Source organism: Geospiza fortis, unplaced genomic scaffold, assembly GCF_000277835.1.
Source record: "Geospiza fortis unplaced genomic scaffold, GeoFor_1.0 scaffold171, whole genome shotgun sequence".
Classification (NCBI taxonomy): domain Eukaryota; kingdom Metazoa; phylum Chordata; class Aves; order Passeriformes; family Thraupidae; genus Geospiza; species Geospiza fortis.
In genome coordinates, this window is record NW_005054313.1 from 9,322,337 (window position 1) to 9,343,068 (window position 20,732).

At 46.2% G+C, this 20,732-nt stretch overlaps 1 protein-coding gene across 1 annotated transcript in view; it reads left to right on the forward strand.

Moving 5' to 3' along the window:
• PSTPIP1 (proline-serine-threonine phosphatase interacting protein 1) overlaps positions 1–20,732 on the forward strand; it is a 47,925-nt gene that overhangs the window by 12,518 nt on the left and 14,675 nt on the right. The window contains exons 2-6 of the mRNA XM_005419698.2: positions 4,531–4,631; positions 7,852–7,926; positions 17,615–17,649; positions 18,565–18,671; positions 20,560–20,622. Coding sequence (XP_005419755.1) covers positions 4,531–4,631; positions 7,852–7,926; positions 17,615–17,649; positions 18,565–18,671; positions 20,560–20,622 — 381 coding nt within the window. The remainder of the gene's footprint in view (positions 1–4,530; positions 4,632–7,851; positions 7,927–17,614; positions 17,650–18,564; positions 18,672–20,559; positions 20,623–20,732) is intronic.

Sequence of the window (20,732 nt, forward strand, 5' to 3'; positions counted from 1 at the left end):
TGCAGCAAGCCCAGGTGGAGCTCTGGCACTCCCCAGACAGGACACACAGCCTCAGCAGCACAGGCTGCCCTGCAGAGATGCTGAGGTGCTGCCAATCTGGCTTATCCTGCAGGAGCAAGGAGAGCTCTGAGCTGGGCTATGTAAAATGCCTCTAAACAAAGCCCTGGGTGGGCAAGCCAGGTGCCAGCATGGTTAGGAATGCTCCAAGGAGAGCAGCCACAGCAGAAAAGCCCAGAGTTGTCTCACCACGGCCACAATGGCCTGATGAGCTCATGTCACTGTGACCATCACCAGCTGGACATGCAGGGTGTGCCATGAGTGCTTTGTGCATGGGTTTGGATGGTTTTGCTTCAGTTCAGTCCATTGGAAAAGCTATTTACTGACAGCTGCTTCAGTAATGAGCACAGCATTTTAGGCTTTCCTCCTTGATATTATTACAATAGGAGCCTTTTCACCTCAAAATGTAAACTCTTGTGCTTCAAAAAGCCTTGCAGTTCCCTCTGAGCACCCAGCAGCATGAGGCTCAGAGGAATGTTCTGGAATAAGGCTGATCCTTAGGGAGTTAAAGACACAAGGTTACTCAGCTTGGTGCCACCAGAAGGTAAGAAGAAATTGTCACCCCCCCAGCAATCCTGGTGCTTCCTGCCCTCTGGGCAGGGAACTGACCCTGCCAGTCTTCCCTTGCAGCCTTCATTACCAAAGCAAAATCCTCAGAGCCTCTCCCTGATGGCTGCAGGAACCAGCCCAGAGCCAGCCCTGAATGATCTCTGCCACAGTTAACTGCCAGCATTTGCCTGGGTGGTTAACCATGGAGAAACCTGTACCAGGAGGGACAGGGCACAGTCCCAAGGCACAGATCTCACAGGAAAATGTTGGTGGGAGGGAGCAGCATTGTTCATCCTCAGAGGGAAAAAGAAGAGGAAAGAAGAATGGGTATCCCAGTGTGCTCACTGTCATCAACTCTGCTTGCAGGCTTCCATGTCTCCTTTCAAGTGTTTTAGGAAAAGCTGTTCTGCTTAAACTACAGCACAGGTGTTGTAGTTTATAGGGGTTTATAGGGTTTCAGTCCTATAATCCCCTCCATGTTTCTTTTGTCTCTGAAAGAACAGTGCTGCTCATTGCACTGGAGGGAAGAAACGTTTGTCACTGGGCAGAGGGGACGAAAGGCTGTCCCTCCTTACTGGGGATTTTCAGGAAGAAAACAAGAAAATCCCCAGGCAGAGAGCAGAGCACACGTGCAGAGTTAGGGAGTGAATTTCAGGACAACACAACTCTGCTCACAACACCGAAATCCCTGTCAAGCACTTTCTTGTTGGTAATTATAGGCCTGTTGGACAACCAGGAATAACTAATCTTTTTTAGCAACAAGGATTAAATCCTCTTTCACAGCCACACACGCTTTGACTAAGCAGAATCCCTTTATTGGCCATGAGAGAAATTACTGGTGGTGAGTCAAATCACCCTCTTCCAAGCAACTAGATTTTAGTATAAGCAAATGAGGTTTTACACATTTAATGCCTATATTTATTATCTAATTAAAGCATTTTTCTAATTTCTAAAAAATATAAAATAGTTCTTTGACTATTCATTAGTTCTTAGAATTATAACAAAATCCTTTCTGAGAAGTACCAAGCACTGTCTGACTAGTGCAGCTTAACAGCTTTTGCAAAACCACTCAATGAGGGTGCTAATTATAACACAAAATGGTAAATGGAAAATAGAATAGAGGCGAGACAGCTTAGCAAGGCTAGACAGTTGTTTAATGAGATCCAATCTTGCTGTCTGATTGTCTTGACAAAGAAAATGTGAGGTCAGTTATGGTGCCACACAGGAAATCCTTAAGACACTTGATAAAAAGAAAACAGGGCTGAACAGACAAAGCAGGGGAAGAACTCTAAAATGGGCAAAGACACTGATCTGGGGGAGGTGCTGGATCCTGCCATAAGACCTGAAGAATGGGCTGGAAATAGCTGTGCTTGAAACAAAGAGGTAGAATGAAATATTGTACAGGAGGTATCTGATAACCTTCAAGTGTGGGGGAACAGAATACAGATAAAAATCAAAGTTTCAAAGTACAAAATGGGAGTAAGAGATCAGTAGTGAAAAAATCCAATATACTCTGAGACCTTGTTGAATAAAATAGCAGGAGAGGAGAGAATTGCAGGTATATCTGTAGATCATAGCTCATTTAAGTGCCACTGCTGTGATTTGATAGTGAAAGAAGGCAAATACCATCCTCTGATGGACCAAAAGTGTTTCTTTGAGAGCTGACATTAATGCCATGGTACAAAGCATCACTTGGTCTTTACTGGAGTGGTAAAGCATCATCCTTGTCCAACAGGGATTTATTCAGCCTTGAACAGGTGCTATAACAACACATGGGAATCAGGGGATGACAAAGCAGAATGTCAGGAAAGGGCAGAGGAGGTTTGTTTGGATGCAAGGAGAGGTTGAGAGAGGCTGCAGTTGTACAGCACATGAAAGAAGAAATAGAGCTGTGAAATGAAAGGGAAACATTTGTGCAACTAAGCTGAGGCCTGAGTGGTTCATGGCTCCCTTGTGGTTGGAAATTAAGAAGCAGTGCTCCAGGGTGAGTGACCAGAGCAGCTCACACGTGTGTCACCCTGGCTGTGGCGTTTCCTGTCCCTCTGCAGGTGGCACGAGCTGCTCAGGGCACAGCCAGAGCTGCTGCCTGTGAGCCCTGCTCTGCATTTCTGACCCTGCTGCTTCTGAAACAGGGCCTCCACATTCTTTGGGAACACAGAGGAGGACAAGAAAGCAAATTGTGAGATGAATGCCCCCCAAAATGAAGATAGATTAAATGAGTGTCTGTAGTAGGAGTTCTCCTTTCTACAAGGGCCAGCCAGGGGAGCAAAGCCCAGAGGAGCCTGGCAGGCAGTGATGCTTCCAGGGGCCTGGTGAAATTCCCAGTGGACTCAGCCCATCAGGCTGCCCCCAGCACACTGCTGTAGTTGTGTGCATGGGTTTGGGTTGATAAAAAGTTAGGGTTGCATTCTCTGTTTAGGGAATTTAATAAGCATTCTCTCAGACATAAAGAATTTGTCATCCTTTCAGTGTAACAACTGTGCTAGTTTAAAAGAGGTGGGGAAAGGCACCAGCTGAGTTTTAGCATTTACTGAACAAAGAGAGATATTGAACAGAAAGGCAGACTAACTTCACAGTGAGCTTATCACTGCCTCTGTTGCCTGTGGCAGTGGCTGCTGTGATGATACCAACCCACAGGATATTTTCACTTACCTCATGGGCAGCATTTCTGGGACAAGAAAGCTGTGTACACAGCTATGAGATATAGCTGATTGCATCTGAAAATGTACAATTAAAATGCTGGGGGTGTGAACTGGTTGTGGAGCATCTGACCAGAGTTTCTGCCAGGCAGAGGGAGCCATTTATAGTAATTTTTTTACAGCAGTGACGCCTTCTGCCATTGAAATGTCCTCAAAAAAAAAAAGAGAGAGGGGGAAAGTGCTGAGTCCATTGCCAGAGTATTATCAAGAACCTTTCCTACTTTTCTCTCTGAATGGCAAAACTTGCTGCTTCTCATTTATTTCACAGCAGGATCCCTTCCTGTGATGTGTGTGTAAATTGCCTTTGGAAACATTAAGAAAACTAATGTTTTGGGCTTGAGATCCTGTTTCTTGAGGGGTGATGGCTTTAACAATGGACTGTAGCACTGGAAATGTTACTACAGCCTGTAGGTTTACAGGGATTGTCTGCAGAAATTTATCCTAGCTCTTGAAGAACCAAAAAAAAATTGTTCCTAGATCTATAAATCTCCTGGGAAGCCCCAAGGGCAGTGTGAGCAGCACCTCACCTGGTGGAGGCTGCCATCAACCACCTCCACTCATCCCCAGAGCTCCCCTGCTCCTCTCCAGTCCCAGCAACAAGGAAGCAAAGGCACAAGCTCAAGTGCCCAGCAGCTGCTTGCCAGAGGATCTTTTCCAAGTACCAAAACTTCAACAGCTGTTGTCTTCACAGTGGTGGTGGAAAGCAATAAAGTAACCCATTTATTAAATGGTAACTGCTTAGGGGACAGTGGATGGATGCATAAACTGCATTCAGTTCATATGTAAGGGCTTGTATTGTAGATAAACTGCTTGAGGGAAGGAACACACTCATTCCCTTTATGGTTTCACAGCCCTTGATTTTACCATAATGCTGTAATATAAAGCTCTGAAAACATTCACCACTACATTTTCAATAGCATTATCACTATGTGCTGGTTAACTCAGGCTCCCTGTGGAACAATGGCTTGTCCTGATCCTGTTGTGAGGCAGTGGGAGGAGGAGGAGCAGAACACAGAAATCCTGTTTGCCTGTGCTATGAGCCCTCCCATGAAAACACCACTGACCAGGTGGCACAGTCACTGCCCCACAGGCTGACATTGGTACTGAGCTGACTCTGACCTTTCTTTTTAGAAACAGGGTAAGAGGAATTAAGAAATAAGAATTAGAATCAAGGTAAGAGGAGCTGACATGCTGAACATCTATTCCTTTTTCTTTCTGTCTTCAGTGCAAGGAATTCACTTTCCACACTGGCTACGAGGTGCTCGTTCAGCGGCTGCTGGAGGGGAAGAAGATGTGCAAAGATGTGGAGGATTTGCTCAAGCAGAGGTATGAAAATCAGAGTGGAAAACGTGTGAACAGCCTCCTTTTTTGTCTCATTTGGCATCCAGAAGGGAATAGCAGGCTGTTTCTCAGTTTGATATTGTTAGGAGCTTACATAGAAAAGCCTATTTGAATCCCAGCCTTGTGATGTGAAGGTAGATGAATAGAAATCTCAAAGACTTGAGAAGGGAAGAGAAGGCTGAAAGAGTCAGGAACCCAGAGCTCCACTAAGACCCCTCATTATGGGTCCAGAAGTACACAGTAGCAACTACATTCACAAGTAACATTTTTAAGTTTCCCCTTTTGCGGGGCAAAAATGACTTGCACATTTTTGTTTCTCTTTGAACATGCTGTTGCCACAGGCACTGTTTCAGTTTCCTGCCAAAAATGAGACCTTTTTTCAAATACAAAGCTACATAAAATGCTACCTAAAGCCTTACCCAGACACCCAAACCAGCCCCTGTTGTACACCAACCTTAGCAGGCTTTGAGTAACGATGTTGTAGTTCATGCTCCTGATTATGTGCTTCTTGGTGCTTCTCAACTGCAACTATGGACAGCTGACAACTTTATGGGTGAGAAAATATGTATCACACTGCTGCTCTGGCTCCTTTGCCATTCATTTTTGTAGTTGTGACTTAGAAAAACAGCTCTGAAATTTGGTTCTGTTTTTAGGTGGCTTCAGCAGTTTCAGCATGTAGCATAAAGCACACCCGTACTCAGGTGTGACATGTAGGAAAGACCACACACAAATATGGATTATATATCCAGCAGGCAATCTCAGAGCAGCTCATCTCAGCACTGTCACCTTATGAATATTGCTCCACCTTCCTGCTTTTTCTTCCCATGCTGTCCCCATCTAGGTTTTTGGGGTTTAGGGTGGTTTTCTGAAGGCTGATTTTAAAGCCCTGGTACTTTTAAGGGTGTGTGAGTTGTCAGACTCAAAGGTGGCCATTTCACGACCTGTGAAGTCTCCCATCAAAACCTGAAGCTATTTAAGTTGCTTTTCTCAACCACCAGTGGAAGACAGTGGTATTGGCACACGTCACACCATCCTGAAGTCACATCTGCCCCATGGCAGCTTAGATGCAAGTGTTTAAAACAGCTCCTTTGGGCCTCATACTGTGGCATTCACATCCTCTGAAAAATCCCTTCGCCCAGGGTTTTTCTCCTGGGAAGCTGAGAAGCCTCAGAGAAAAATTAAAATAATAATCTCATTTGCTTCTCCTGTGTTTTGCTCATCTGGAATGTGTTTGGAGATTGTTTACCCACAGGTGATTGTTTCATTGGATTCTGCTGCGAGTTGTTTTCACTCTGGCCAATCAGGGCAAAGCTGTGTTGGGACTCTGGCAAGAGTCACTAGTTTTCATTATTATCTTTTTAGCATTCTGTCAGTATCCTTTTTGTGTTTTTTAGTATAGTTTAGTTTAGTATTCTTTAATATAACAGAGATAATAAAATAATAAATTAGCCTTCTGAGGACATGGAGTCAGATGCATCATTCCTCCCTGCAATGGGGGTCTCTGCAAATACAACATCAAACCTCACAGAGCTCAGAACTGCACTGCAGGTTAGAAGCTGGCCATGCTTTTTTCCCATGAGATACTTGTGTACTGAGCAAGAAAAGTGGGAGTAATTACTGGAGTAATTTTCTTTGCTGCACAGGCACTGGCACTAAGCAAAGCCTCTGACTCAGAAGTGTTTCTTGATACTGAAATCAGAAGAAAATTAATCTACTCTTCTTCTGCAGCATTATGTGTCTGGAGCATATTTCCATTTTGATGAAATTTCATTCATCTAACATGAGAAAGAAGCAGTGCCTCTGCATGGCCTGTCACCATACTTTGCACCCTGTTGCTCTAACAGGAATGCCAGCAGTGATGTAGGAACAGCCCAATGAAACTCAGCAGTTCTGAGAGCAGGAGGGCAGCACATGCAGTGGGAGCCATGGGCAGAGGCCAGGAGCACTCTGCTCCTGCTGCAGGGCCAGCACTGCTGCTCCAGTGCCTGACACATCCTGGGCTGGGGAGAGTCTGGGATGAGCCTGCCTCAGCTCCCAGGAGATGTGGATTTGCTCCCAGAGCCCAGAGGCAGCAGGAGGGGCTGTGGGACCCTCTCAGGGACCCACCCTAGCAGCTGCCATGGGACAGAACTGCAAGAGCAGCTTCAAACTGCTGGAACTCAGCAAAGGCATACAAAGAACCTCCTGGCCAGGGGGGAAGACTGATGGGACTCAAACCCAGCAGGGTTGTAGGGCCTTGCACCCACACCAAATTAGATTTTGAACAAAGAGTACGTTTCTCTAAGGTGCCAAGTTTCAGGCCAAAACTGTTTGAAATGCTTTGAAACTGCTTTTCAGAACTGGACCCTGAACAAAATCATCCCTCCCCCCAGGTGCTAGCACCAGGCTATCTGTTCATTGTTTATTATTGACCATTCCATAGTTTTTAGCAGCTACTCCAAGACTGACAACTTGGTTCCACCCTGGTCTTGCACTCAGGAGAAAGGAAGTAACACATTTAGTACAAATACTTTTTTTTTAAAGAGAATAGAAGTTTCCTCCAGTGCTGGGGGAAGGGAAAGCAAAGGAAATATTTGTATTTCTTTATTAACCATAGAAACAGAGCCACTGTCCTGAGTCACCAGTTACAGTTCCCCATTAGGTGAGGTTGTCCCTTCCACAGAGCTGCCCCAGCCTCACCACACAACCACCAGGGCTCCTCTGTCCTCAGCCTCCATGGCAGCTCTTCACCAGTGCCTCATCTGTCCAATGGATGGAAATACTCCTGCTACCCCTGGCTCCCATTTATTCCCAACATCTCTTGAATGGATCCTTTGGAACCTGCTCTTCACTGCCCTCACAGCCATGGTTTTCATGCATTGAGTCAGCCATCATTTTTAGGTTCCTTTTGTTCTGTTCTGAGCACCTTCATCTCATCTCTGTTCACCTCCTCCTTCCCATGAACCCATGTTCTGGGGGCAGAGCTGAACATGGCATTCCACAGGAATCAAAGCCATGAAGAGGGGCTTCATTTTTATCTCATTTCTTCCAGAAATAACTTACCCAAAGTATTTCAGAGGTTAACTAACACCACTAGGATTGAGGAGATAGAGAAATCAACTAAGTTGCATTTCTGATGTTTTGCACCTCAAATACAATTAGAGGATTTGTGTAAATGTGATCCTGGTACCACTAAGAGAAATTGAGTAAGTTTTTCTTTTAACAGAGCACAAGCAGAAGAGAGATATGGGAAAGAGCTGGTTCAAATTGCCCGAAAAGCAGGAGGACAAACAGAAATCAAGTAAGGAATTCTTTTATTATTACTGCAAACAAAATGATTTTGGAAGAAATACCAGACTCCTGTGTTTTGCCTGTGGATGAGGTCACAACCACTCATTTCAGTGCATTGCACAGCTCTTCACAATGTATAGGGAAGTGGGGAAACACCACAGTCCTTCACAGTGGGATTCACTGTTTGTGAATAGTCTCTACTTAGAAACTGCTAGTAGGTCCTTTCCTGAGATTTTTTAAAAATTTATTTCAAGATTCTTAATGTTTAATATTTGCTTCCAAAAGCAGACCAAGTGAAGGGGAAAAAGGAGAATGGAAAAGGTTGTGGAATGTTTAGGATGGGGGCTTGACAGTTCTGGAAAGCTGGTGAACACTGAGAGATTGTGACAGAACAAATACAAAGACCCCAAAAATCAGTTTCTGCAGCAGGAAAAAAGCCTTACCTTAGGAATACAAAATGGAAATCTCTTTGAAGGGACCTAATTTGAAATAATTCAATGGAACTACTGAAATACACTAAGATGACATATATTTTTCTCTGTCTCCTCCATTACTATCTTAAATTATGTGTAAATTGTGTTGGGAGGGAAGATAGATATTGGTATGGAATTTAATTTAATAAACACTGCTGATAAACTGCTGCTATTATTGATGGCAGCAGCAATAATGAGACATTTTGTCATTATTGTAACAAGTAATAATACAGTAATAAGGTGGCAGAGGATGAAGATGAGGGGTCACAGAAGACAATCCTGAAAGAGAGGACCTCAATCTAAACACACACCAGCTCTATTGATCCCTGGGGCCTGCTCCCCTCCTCCATCCCATAGCTCATTTCTGAATTGCAGTCTCCTTTTCACCTTGATTTATCACTCCCAGTGCAAGTGGTTTCTGTCCATGGTTTATGGGAGAGCTTGACCCAGAGCTGTGCCCTGCCATGGCAGGCAGGTGCCACAGCAAGGCTGGCACAGACACAAGTGCTGGGAATGCCAGGGGACTGTGCAAGGCTTTCCCTGCCAGTGCTGCAGCTCTGCCTGGACCCAGAGCAGCACCCAGAGATGCCTCAGTGCCAGGAGATGCCTTCTGCCTTCCTTGTGCCTCAGTTCACTGACCTCGTGGGGGAGGGAAAAGGAAGGAAAAAAAGAAATATTCTGAAGTGAAAACATCAGGGTTAAGAATGGATGGGTTTTTCTCAACCCAAAGGCTAAGATCAGCATTCCAGGATCAAAGAAAGGCTTCACCTCAACTCCTTTAGTGGCAACACAGGGCAGGCAGAGCAAATGTGTTCAGCAACAAGCAGCTTTGGCTGCCCTTCAGTAGCTCAGTGACAATTCATGGGTCTGCCTTTTCTCAAGAGATTATGAGAGTTTGATTTAGAAGCAGAGCCAAGTCCCGGTGTTGGGATATGGATCCAAGTTCCCCTCAAGTTGGGGGAAGTTTGCACTTGGGCCCAGCTCCACTTTGATCCAGCAATTTTATAGCTTGGCATGGAGGGAAGGCTGAGCACACAAACAAAGCTGTGCTGTGGAGCTGAGTTACTGTTTCCATAAGCCACACCTGGCCAGGGAGAGACCAGCTCTGTACTGATGCCTTTATCAGAGCAAGTGTCTCACTGTGCCTGGTCTGAAGCAGAGAGGACACTTCATTCTCTCATCCAGCATCCTCTGATTGTTTAAGGAAATACACAGAGAGTGAAGGGCATTTGTCCAGAGCAAACATTACACAGATAGTGAAGGGCATTTGTCCAGAGCAAACAAAAAATCAGAGAAAACTAAAGTAAGTCCAGTGCTGGAACAACACAAGAAAATGCAGTGTTTGCTTTTGATGCCTTAAAATTGTTGAATTTTCTGTGTCTGTGTGTTCTCCTCAGTGTGAAATTTCTGTTTCTATGACATTGATTGCTGGCAGCACTTCTGCCCTCAAGGTCAGTCCTCCAGGGAGGCTTGAGGGAGGGAATCTATGTACTCCCTATAATAATAAAAGCTTGAAAGGACTATGCTGCTGCACTGTGCCAGTGCATTTTCCCAAGTGTTTCCTCTTTATAGGACTTCCTATTTTCATCTGCATACTAGGTCCTGATAGAACTACAAGTACTTGATAGGCTGAGGAGGGCTGTTCACCTCTTCAAATGCAGCTTTGGGTAGCAGTATTTCTTAAAGTCTAATGTATTTGCACCTAAAACTTCCATCTGACAACCACCAGGAAAAAGCAGCTTCCAGGGTGTTTCTGCAGACTTCCAGTGCCATGCTATGTATGGAAGAGGAGCAGGAATTACTAATTTTAAATCACTCAGTCATTTTCTTGCTCATACAAAATTATTATCCTCTAGTCTTAAATTTAGCCACCTTTTAAGTATCTCAGATACTGAGGCTTTCTGTCACTTCTCCTGGGAAATTCACACCACAGTAGTTCCTAATATCAGGATACCTGATACCCTTTCAAAAAATCTATAAAAGGAACATAAAAATTGCATCCACAACAAACACCCAAAAGCTTCCAGTATGAGAAAATTCCCAGAAGACCTTAAGAGAAACAACTGCAAGGCTGAGGTTGATATTTCAGCACAGTCAGGATAGCACAAAACAAGGGGTAGGGAAGAAGCAAATGAGTGAATGCCAAATGCCAGAGCAGCCTGGAGAAGGTGATGGCACACTGCACCAGGGAGTGGCCATTGCTGCAGAAAACACTTCTCTCCCAAGCCTCCCCTATATTTTAAATGCTTTTATGTTTGAATCAAAGAAAAGAACAATTTCAATATTTTTTCAGGCTTGCTCCTTCTCTCCCCAGATTCTGCTTCAGCTGGAGCAAATGCTGAACTCAGCTAAATGTATAAATAGATTCTACTGCCCTTTTTTGTTCACCAGAGACACAGATGAAGGAATATGCTGCTGACTCCAAAGATTGTAGGGAGGGTTCACTGGAATGTAACAGCAACTCTGGGGCCACTCTCTCTTGACTGGAGAAGACTGCAGGTGACAGCAGCCAGCAGGATGCCCTCCTGTATCCCTGGGGTATCCCTGTGCCCTCCTGTATCCCTGGGTGTTCCCATGGCTCCATCCCCTCTGGTGGAGAGCTCTGTCCCAAGCCTGGCAGGGACAGCCCCAGGCCAGACACACAGGCCTAGCACCAGCAGTGACATCAGAGAGGGGCTGTGTGCTCTGACGATTCCCCAGGGCAGAAATGTGAGAGCACTCTGAGCTCAGGGCCAGCAGGGACAGGGTCTGATGCTGCTGCACCAGTGACAGAGCCAGCAGGGACAGAGCCAGCAGTGACAGGGCCAGGGCCTCGCTGCTCCTGTGCACAGCAGGGTCAGGATTGGCCCTGGGAGCCCACAGCTCAGAATGTGTCTGACAGCACCAAAACCAGCAGGGCAGACACACTGAACCTTTTCTTATTTTAGAAAAAGCCAGGATGGGGTTTCTAAAAGCAGCTGGTGCTGGATAGCACTGACAGAGCAAACAAATCCAGCTCAGGAAGTCAAAGTTCCCTCCAAGTGCTGACAGCCAAAGGGCAGCAGCACTGCACAGGCTGCTGCTCCTTCCCACAGCACTGCAGGGGCACAAACTCCTTCCCTCTTCCCTCCCAGGGCACAGCTCTCACTCAGCACCTGCCACAGGCCTTGGCCCATTCCAAGGCACAGAAGAATGCACACACTTCAATCTAAGGCTGCAAGAAGGATCACACAAGCTCAGACCAACCCCTTCAGCTTCGTATTCTGTCCCCAACACTGGGTCCCAAGGGAAGGGTAGAACAACAGGGCAAGCATATAAAGATATTTCTTCTAAATAATCTCCTAGCCATAGCAACCAGTAAGTTCAGAGGATGCCACACCAGTAGCAGCTTTCTAAGGAATAGCCTCCACTGTTTTCTTGTTTTTATTTGAAGCCCTGAAACATTTCAGCATCCACTGAGTCAATAGGTAAAGCAATGTATGCCTGTTATCCCACTTTTAAAACTAAAAAAATTAAATCTGCATCACCATTTCCTAGTCTCTACTCATAAAAGAAATTATAAAAAGATAATGACAAACCTACAGCCATGTTTTCTTGGCAAAGGACAGCTTATACCCATATCCAGCAGGGGAGAAAGAACTACAGGTTTTGAAGTTTAAAGGGCAGTATTTGTGCTCTCAGTGGTGCACACATGGGAGGGGATGTACAGAAACTGGGATTTCCAGCCAAGCTACAGACTGAGATCACAGCAATGATGCCTCTCACACTGGAGATGATTTTCAGCAGAGCTTGTGCCTTTAAGAGGAATCACCCTTCTGGCTGCAAGGGAATCTCCATGCAGTGGCTTTGGGCAGCTCCTCAGCACAGCAACACGAAAGCAGAAAATGCTCCAGAGCCCAGTTCTGAGCTGCATGCTCAGCTTCAGCCAAACCAGGGCCTCTGGGAGCTCTGTTCTTCTGTAAAATAACTGATGCAAACACACACGAGCTGCTTAAACTCTGCCTAGGCTGACAACAGCTATTTTTGTCATTTGCTCTGCTTTTCTTTTCTCATGTATATGATTTCCTACTTTTTTCATCCCTTTTTTCCACTACCACCTCCTTAGGACCTCGGGAAAGGGTAGTTCCTTCAAGCCCATGTGTGCTCTGCTCTTCTCTGTGGTGTCTGAAATAGAACATTGCAGTGAGTGGGAGGTGAGGGCATCTGTAATGAAATGCCAATTGCTGTTTCCTGTGGATAAAAATAGTGCATCTGTCACTTAATATACAAAATCCTCTGTGTTACTCCACACAAAGCAGGCATTTTTGAACTGAACTAAAAGTCAGTGGGGAAGGTCACATCCTTCCATGGTTGCTTATTCTCCACTCAGATGTTCTGAACCCACCCAGATTTGATACACTAGCACTTTGAACTTTCAGGACTCTGAAAATGGACCAAAGCCTCTGCTCAGTCCCTGTTCAATTTGATCTAGATAAGCTCTCTGATGATGAGGACAGGCATTTTTGAGCAGTGCTGCTCTCTTTCTGAGAGATGTCAGGAAATTTAGTCTTATGTTAAAGGCACAAAATTTGTTTTGACTGTTTTAACCTTTGATTTGGATGGCACAGCTCATTCTGGAGCCACAAGGGATCTAATTTGATGCCAGGTTTACAGGGAGGAGAAGGAACATGGAGATGTTTTCTGTTTGCTCCCCTGCCCCAGGCAGGTCTGGGGTGATGTGTGTGCTCCCAGTGCCCAGCCCTGGAGTGAGGACACAGCCCCTTCCCCTGAGCTCAGGGCACTCCTGACACACACCTGGGAATGTCCAAGCAGCAGAAGGTGGAGGTGAACCCCCAGAGCATAGGGGAGCCCTGCACAGAGGCTGCTGCTGCCTCCATGAAAGCCACAAAATGCCAGAGCTGTCCCTGAGCCCAGCCCGGTGCCCAGTGCAGCCTCTGAGCAGCTGAGAACAGCTCCTGTGGCTCCACATCACAGCCCAGCTGGGAGCTGACACCAACCCTTCCAGCTGCACTCAGGGCTGCTGCCTTTCTGTTTAGAGCTCCTCTGAGAACAAGAAAAGCTCCTGGCAAAATTCATTCTCCAGTGGTTTTGCCACATGCCCACTAAAGAAGGTCAGACAGTGTGAGCCTGGCCTGGGACTGGGCTGTGCTCAGGTACCTCCCTGCTAAAGAGCAAAGAGCACAATCCCCCCTTCATTTCTGTTCTGCAGCGCAGACACAGCCCCACGTGGGAATTCTTTGAGAGCAGATGATTTCAGACTCGTCTCCCCACACTTTGCTACCCCCACTGGGCTTCACAGAAGGAATTGTTGGTAAAACAACAATTTTGGGTGTTCCCTGTGTGCCAGGAGGAAAGGCAGATGTTGAGGGTGGCCTCAGGGGGGATTGTCACTGCTGGGTTTCACAGCTCTGCTGCTGGGCTCTACGTTTCTGGGGCTGAGGGGGGACAGCACTGCTGGGAGCTCTCTGTAGGGCTCATCTGACACAGACTCCTCTCAGTTTCATTAAAGGTATTTTTGAAAATTGCAAGAACAGCTGAACGTTGTAGATTGTACCAATGTCAAAATAAAAACCTCCCAGAAAGGAAGGTGGGGTTATTTCAGACTTCTATTCACCAAGCAAAGGTAGCAAAGAAAGAAAATGATAAACCATCTGTGGTTTTCCTGTTAGAAGAACCTGGTTTACCTTCCTGTGTGCAAGATAGAAAGGGACTCTCTAAATGACTCAGTTAACTCAGGGTGTATAGGCAAAGTACTGGGGGGAAAATGCCCAAACTATCAAGCTTAAGGTTGAAAAAAGTGAAACAGATGAAATAGTGTGATGCAAGAGTGCACTTGGTGAGGACAACTGTCACCCAAGCACTGCCAGTAACAGGGCTCTGCTGATTGCACTCAGGTGAAACAAAACTCTGCTTGTGATGGCTGGGAAGCAGCTCAGAGCAATTCCTGATGGTCCCCGTGGCACAGAGGACTGCCCAGCACAGCTCAGTGTTTCAGCCTAAACAAGGTCCACAAACAAAGAGAGAGAAAGCATCAAAAAGCACGAAACCCACGAAAAGCCAAAGCAAGACTAAGAACATTGTAAGAACACTGCAGCCACTAGATGGCAAACCCCCCCCGGGCTGCTGCACAGGCTCTGCCTGCTCCCTCCTCCTCCAGTCAGGCACTCCGGCTTCCTCCAGAATTAATTTCGACAAATCCAATCTTTAAATGTACAACAGGGAGTCGCTTAACAAACACACAGAGTGAATTTGTGTGCAGCCTTATTTTCAAGGAGACACCTGCGGGATTCTCCATGTGGGGGTGCCCAAAGGGAAGGCTGGAGCTCTGTCTTTAGCCAGAGTGGTTTAACAGTCTTCCAGAATGTAGGTGAAAACCTCAGAAGTGAACAAGTTAAAAAAAAAAATCAAAAATCAAATTTTCAGTGGTGCTTGAATTGTTTTCAACCCTAGGTTTTCTAATTTAGCCACAGGACAACCCCCAAAAAATCAATTAGCACCAGAATGCTAAGCAGCAGCATCTACTGAGGGTGAAAGACTTTGAGAGTGTCCAGGAGAGTGAGACGTCCTCACATCCACACCAGCACAGCCAGAATTAAAACTCATTCATAGATCAGCTAGAGGAATCACTTCCATTAAACCCTGCGAGGCACTGAAATATTTCACTGATATAATCAGAACATCCAGAAGCAAATCTCTAGCACTGCTGCTGCAGCCCAGGAGTCATAAAGGGAGTCCTAAAAGGACTAAAAGGAGTCATAAAGGGATCCACAAGTCAAAATTTGACTGATTTATTCTCACCCACATGTACAATTTGGCATGATGACGTATTTGCTGGCCCTTTAAACCCTGTAAGGATGTAAGGATCCAATTACCTGATTTTAGAAAATTATTATAAAAATAAGGAAGGAAAAGGCTTAAGTCTATCTCAACCTACTTGCACCAGTCAGCAGCTATGGAATTGGCTGGAGAAATCCTTCACACAAGGAAGAAAAGGCCAGAGATTTCTGAAGAGGCCATTAGAGACCATGCAGGGGAGAAATGGATCCGTGTTTGGGTCACAGCCAGGTGCATGATCACACCAGAGACCGCCTGGCCTTACAGAGAGCCAGCAAAAGGAGAAAGCTCCATGGGTGCCTTGTGGCCATGAACTGCTCTGGGAGCTCAGGGGCCTGGAAACCAAAAAAGCAGCAAATTGCTTTTGTCCTTGATATAAACTGAGAGAGTGCTATTTTTCATTATCTATACAGCAATTTTGTCAGTTTTTGCATAACTTGAATCACGAACAACAAAGGGAAAAAAATCTCTGAGAGAGAGAAATCAACACAGAATGCAAAGAGTATGCCCAGTTTGCAACTGCCCTCTGTTTTTTTTAATTCCAGTATTTAACTGTTTCAGGCATGAAGTTGTTAGTACATTCCACACCTCCTATTGAAAATTACTGACTGGAAAAGAAAATTTTATTCCTTGTATATATTTATTTTTTCAAAATAATCCATTAGAAAAAGTTATCTCTGCTGCTGATATTCAGCTTGTCTTTTACTGCCAAGCTTTTAATTAGCTGAAACTAATACTGCTTGTTTCCTTTGTGCAGTGAAAATTTAGTTTCCAGCAAAATTTCACACCAGACTAACTTTTTACAAAACAAACTTCAAATGTATAAGAATTGTTAGGAAACCGTTTAAAAATACTTAATCTAGAATGTTCTCCCTGGCTTATCTCAGGAGATTCACCACAATCTTATTGAAATATGATAAAAAATCAAGCAGCTCTTCTTTTCTGTCTGAAAGTCTTCCTTATATTTCTACAAACTTAGATCTGGAATGGGTTTCCAGGCAGTTTTTGCTGAGGACAGGCCCAACCTTTCCCTTCATTTGTGCATTTTTCTTATGCCTGGCAAGGCAGCCTCCCTGCTGGGAGAATGTTTGATCAGCAAACAGATGTCCAGCCACAATTAACACAGGGCAATTGGGGTCCTTCCTGTGCCTGTGGGGCTCCCAGAATGGCCCAGGAGATGCAGATTTCCCTGCCCAGCTGTGGGTGCCTGTGGCTGGGAACTGATAGCAGCCTCTCCTGGGCTCTCCAGGTACAGAGATTTGGGGAGATTTGGGGCTCTTCATTCACCAGCTCTTCCCTGGGCTCTGCCTGGGGCACGCCGGGGCTCCATGGAGAGCCCAGCACTGATTCCTTCCAGGAACAACTCTGGGCCTTGCAGAGATCATTTCCAGATCTGAAAAGCTTCCAAGTCACACCCAAGCCCTGGCTGCTGGGTGTGCAAGGGCCCTGCCAGCCTGCACATTCAGAGCTGGAGGAATCTATTCAGTGAGAAACGCCTCTCACACACCTTGCGCCCTCTCATCGCATCTGTGCTGGTATCTCTGGTGCCTCTAGAGCTGGATCTGCCCTGGCCACAGGCAGGACACCAGTCTGGGGCTGCCTCTCGTGTCCCTGTCCTGGAGCCGTGTGGCTCCATCCCGCAGTGTCCCTGTCCTGGAGCCGTGTGGCTCCATCCCGCAGCTCCGTGCGGAGCGGCACTGCCGGCCTGGTGTGCTGCTCTGCCGGGCGTGGGATGCGGCAGGAGCGGGGCTGGCGCGGGGCAGGAGCGGGGCAGGAGCGCGCACACGGGGATGGATGGGAAGCGGGAGCCGGGATTGTGTGCGGGAAGCAGGAGCGGGGCACAGGGGATGGATGGGAAGCAGGAGCGGGGCACAGGGGATGGATGGGAAGCAGGAGCAATGCACGAGAGGATGGATGGGAAGCAGGAGCGGTGCCGCACGGGGGTGCTCGGCTGACGCGCTGCGGGCGCTGCTGCGGCGGAGCAGGACCGTGCACCGAGGACGGGAATGGGGCCGGACGCAGCGCTCCGCCCTTCAGGCTACTTCACCCGTCAGGCTACTGCTCCAAAAACCCCCATTCCCCCCGGCCGCCGGCCCTTCCTTCGTATCTGCCTGCGAGGTGCAAAGAGAGAAGGGCTGTAACCATTCACGGTCACAAACAGTATGATTGGGGAAGAGGGTGCGCACAGAAGGAGAGGTGCAATTCCCTGCTTCATGGAGCATTTTATTGCGTTTCCTGATGGTAGCAGACTGACGCTATTGTGCTTGTTGGCATGGTCAGCTTTTATTACGAGGCCATTATGGGTTTTATCTCTATGTGGATCTTTGAGGTTCTGAGGGAAAGTTTTTCCCTGGATTCCCAATCCATCCTTAGAAGCCAGTACTAATAAAGTGTCTTGTTTCTGCCCCACAGCACACTGAAGGAAGCATTTGAGATGCTCAAGCAACGTAAGTATTTCCCTGTTCCCTTCTGACCTGGGAAACGCAGGCACCCAATGTGTCCATCCTGTTCCCCACACCATTCCCAGCTTTTCTTTCACAGCCCGTGGTGCAAAGAGGGGAGAAAAAGGGTGCCTACTCAATCTGGTGGCAAGAAAATGGCTTGTTCTTCACATAAATTTTATCTGGATCCAGTCACAAGATATGAACTCTGTCCCCTCTTCTGCAAACCACTGACACCAAACCAGCTTCCTAAATGTGCCCAAGGCTCAATGAAACCCTTTCACACACACAAAATGCAGCACCAGGAGAGCCAATAGGACACTGTACCTGGTCACTGGCACCTGCTGTTTACACCAAAACTCCCTCTTGAAAAGCAGCTGCTGGATTGAGATATTTTTAGGGCCTGGGTGGGGGAGTTCAGCATTTCTGGAAAATGCAGGGTTCCATTTCAGAGGCACTGAAGCTGAGAAATGCAGAGCAGTTCCCAGCCATTTAGAACAGCACCAGCCAGGTGCTCTGAAATTCAATCCATCTTGGCTAATCCTTGGAAATTCTCAGCATGCAACCATCTAATGACTGGCCACTGCTGGCAGCAGCTCCCAAGAGCAGGGACAGCCCAGCAGCACAGCCAGGGCAAAGCACATCCAGGGATGATGGAGGCCAGAACTCCTTCCCTCCCTCTGCACCACAACTCCTGGCCCTCAATCCCAAAGAAGGGGGGCAGCTGGGGTAAATGGGGCCATGAAGAAACTCTGCTCTTGAGCCCTCAGCAATGTCAGGGCATGCAGAAACACAAAAACCTTTTTTAAGGCTGTCCTGCTTGTGACAACTCATAAGGCAGTCACATCACAGAAATATCTCCTAAAAATGTGACTTTAAAGACTTTCCCACTGACTGAATATGAATTCTGATTTGCTTTAGAAATTGAAAGTGTTGGAAACTCTCATATCCAGCTGGCAGTAATGCTGAAGGAAGAACTGAAAGGAATAGAGGAGTTCCGAGAAAGGCAGAAGGAGCAAAGAAAAAAGGTGAGAAACCAGAGAAATGTTGAAAGAGATTGGGTCAGTGGGCTGTGCTGATGACCTGTCTCCTGCCATAGGCTGGGAGTTGTGCAAAAGATCATAAAGCATTACCAGCATGCCCTGCTCCCTCTATGGACTAACTGTGGAACAAAAATCTCCTTCTGATCCCAGCTGGAAATAAAGTAATGCTCTGAACTCAGGAGCCAGAGGCTTTAGTCCCTTTTACTCTCTCTGGTGTAACTGCAGATGCTGTTGTTATTATTTCTATAAGAACTTAATCCTTCCTTTTCTCTTTTTTATACCCTTGCTAATGTTTTTCTTTGATATGACCCTGCACAATCTCCAACACGCACTAAAGGCATAACACAAACGTTTAAAATCATGAAAGCAAATTAATATCATGCTGGATGCAAGAGCAATATATGCTGAACTGCAAATACACGGAATAAGTAGCATCTAATTGATGTTGTATAATAAAAAATTGAGTATATTTATGGCCCTTTCATCCCCTTTGACCTCATCAAGCCCTAAGTCTATTGAAAAATATCTCTCAATAGAGACAGCAGGGACCACTCTCACACCTTCTCTGAGTCTGTGGGGTTGAGGACAAAGACAGGACCATCCCTTCACTCTGACAGCACTGAGTGATGGAGGAGTAAAATAAATATTCCTTTCTTTGCTAATTTTAAACAGGTGAAAATGCATGTAACCAGTATCCAGTGCCACAAAAATCGTGTTTCTACAAGCCCCTGACACACAGGAACTTGGAATAGCAAAGAATTCTGAATATGAAAGTGGGTGAAACCAGTGCTGCTCTGAGATCTGAGGCTGACAGTGATCTGATGAACTAAATGAGGCATTAAAAGACAGACAGTGGGCACCAGGTTCATCAGTGTTTGTCCCCCATTCCCTTTGCCACTGGGATGTGCAGGGAGATTCCCTCCTGCTGAGAACTGTAAGCCTGTAACTCAATTGGGAACAGTTAGAGGGGCCTGGGAAAAAAAAAAAAAAAAAGGAAAAACTGCTTTGGAGTCTCAGATAAGCTTTTTTCTCTGTCCAGCATGTGAGGAAGCCAGCATCAGACATGCTGGATGCTGTCAGCAGTTTTGGTAGCCTCCCAAAATGCTGTGATTTGTGTTGCACTGTAGCTGTAGCTGTCTCAGGACTGTGCCCAGTGTGAAACAAGCATCTGGGTAGCCCTGGAGAGAGTTCTGCCTGAGCAGAATGTCAAGATTAAAGGACCAAAAGTCCCCCTGAAGAAAGCCATCCCCTGCCAGTAGGAGCATATCTCATTGTCACATAAAGCTGGGAATCTCCCAGCTAAAACCATGGAAGAGAATCCAGCACTGTCCTTGCAACCCTGCCCAGATGACTCCAGCATGGAAATCAAATCACACTCAGCATAAAGGTGCCAGAACCAGTGGAATATAAAAGAGACAGGAATTGTTTGGATTGAAAATGGACAACTACCTGTGCTCTGTGGGTGAGACAGGGGTTTGGTCTGCAGAGATGAGGGATCAAGCTCTGGCAGCAGCAAAGGAGCCCTGCTGGCAGAGCCCACTGTGACTGGGTGCTGCAGCATTTCATCTCCTTAAGAAAACAAACAAACAAACAAACAAAAAAAAAGGCAAGGAAGACAATGAAGATCTACATCCTCTCTGCTATTAATGGAAACCACTGAGGCAGAATTATCTGGGATTATTTTTTTACCTGGCACTTTGATGCTCTCTGTATCACTTAGAAACCTGTCATTTATAAAAGCAGAGTGAAGTAATTTTGCCCACAGGGAGCTGGCTTATAGAAAGGCCCTGACTGTGGTTCTCCTAATCCTGCTGCTGGAAAGAGGAGGAAAAGTCCAAAGCAAGAAATGCTGACCTGTGTGTGTTTCTTACAGTACGAGTCTGCAATGGAGAGGATGCAGAAGAGCAAACTGTCCCATTATAAGAAAACCATGGAGGTAAGCAGGGAGGGCTTGGGCAGCTTTCCTGATGCAAACTGGTTCCAGTAAAATCTGTATCACGTGTACCTCTATTTAGAGAAAGGTCAAAGCAGTGTGAGTGTGCAAGG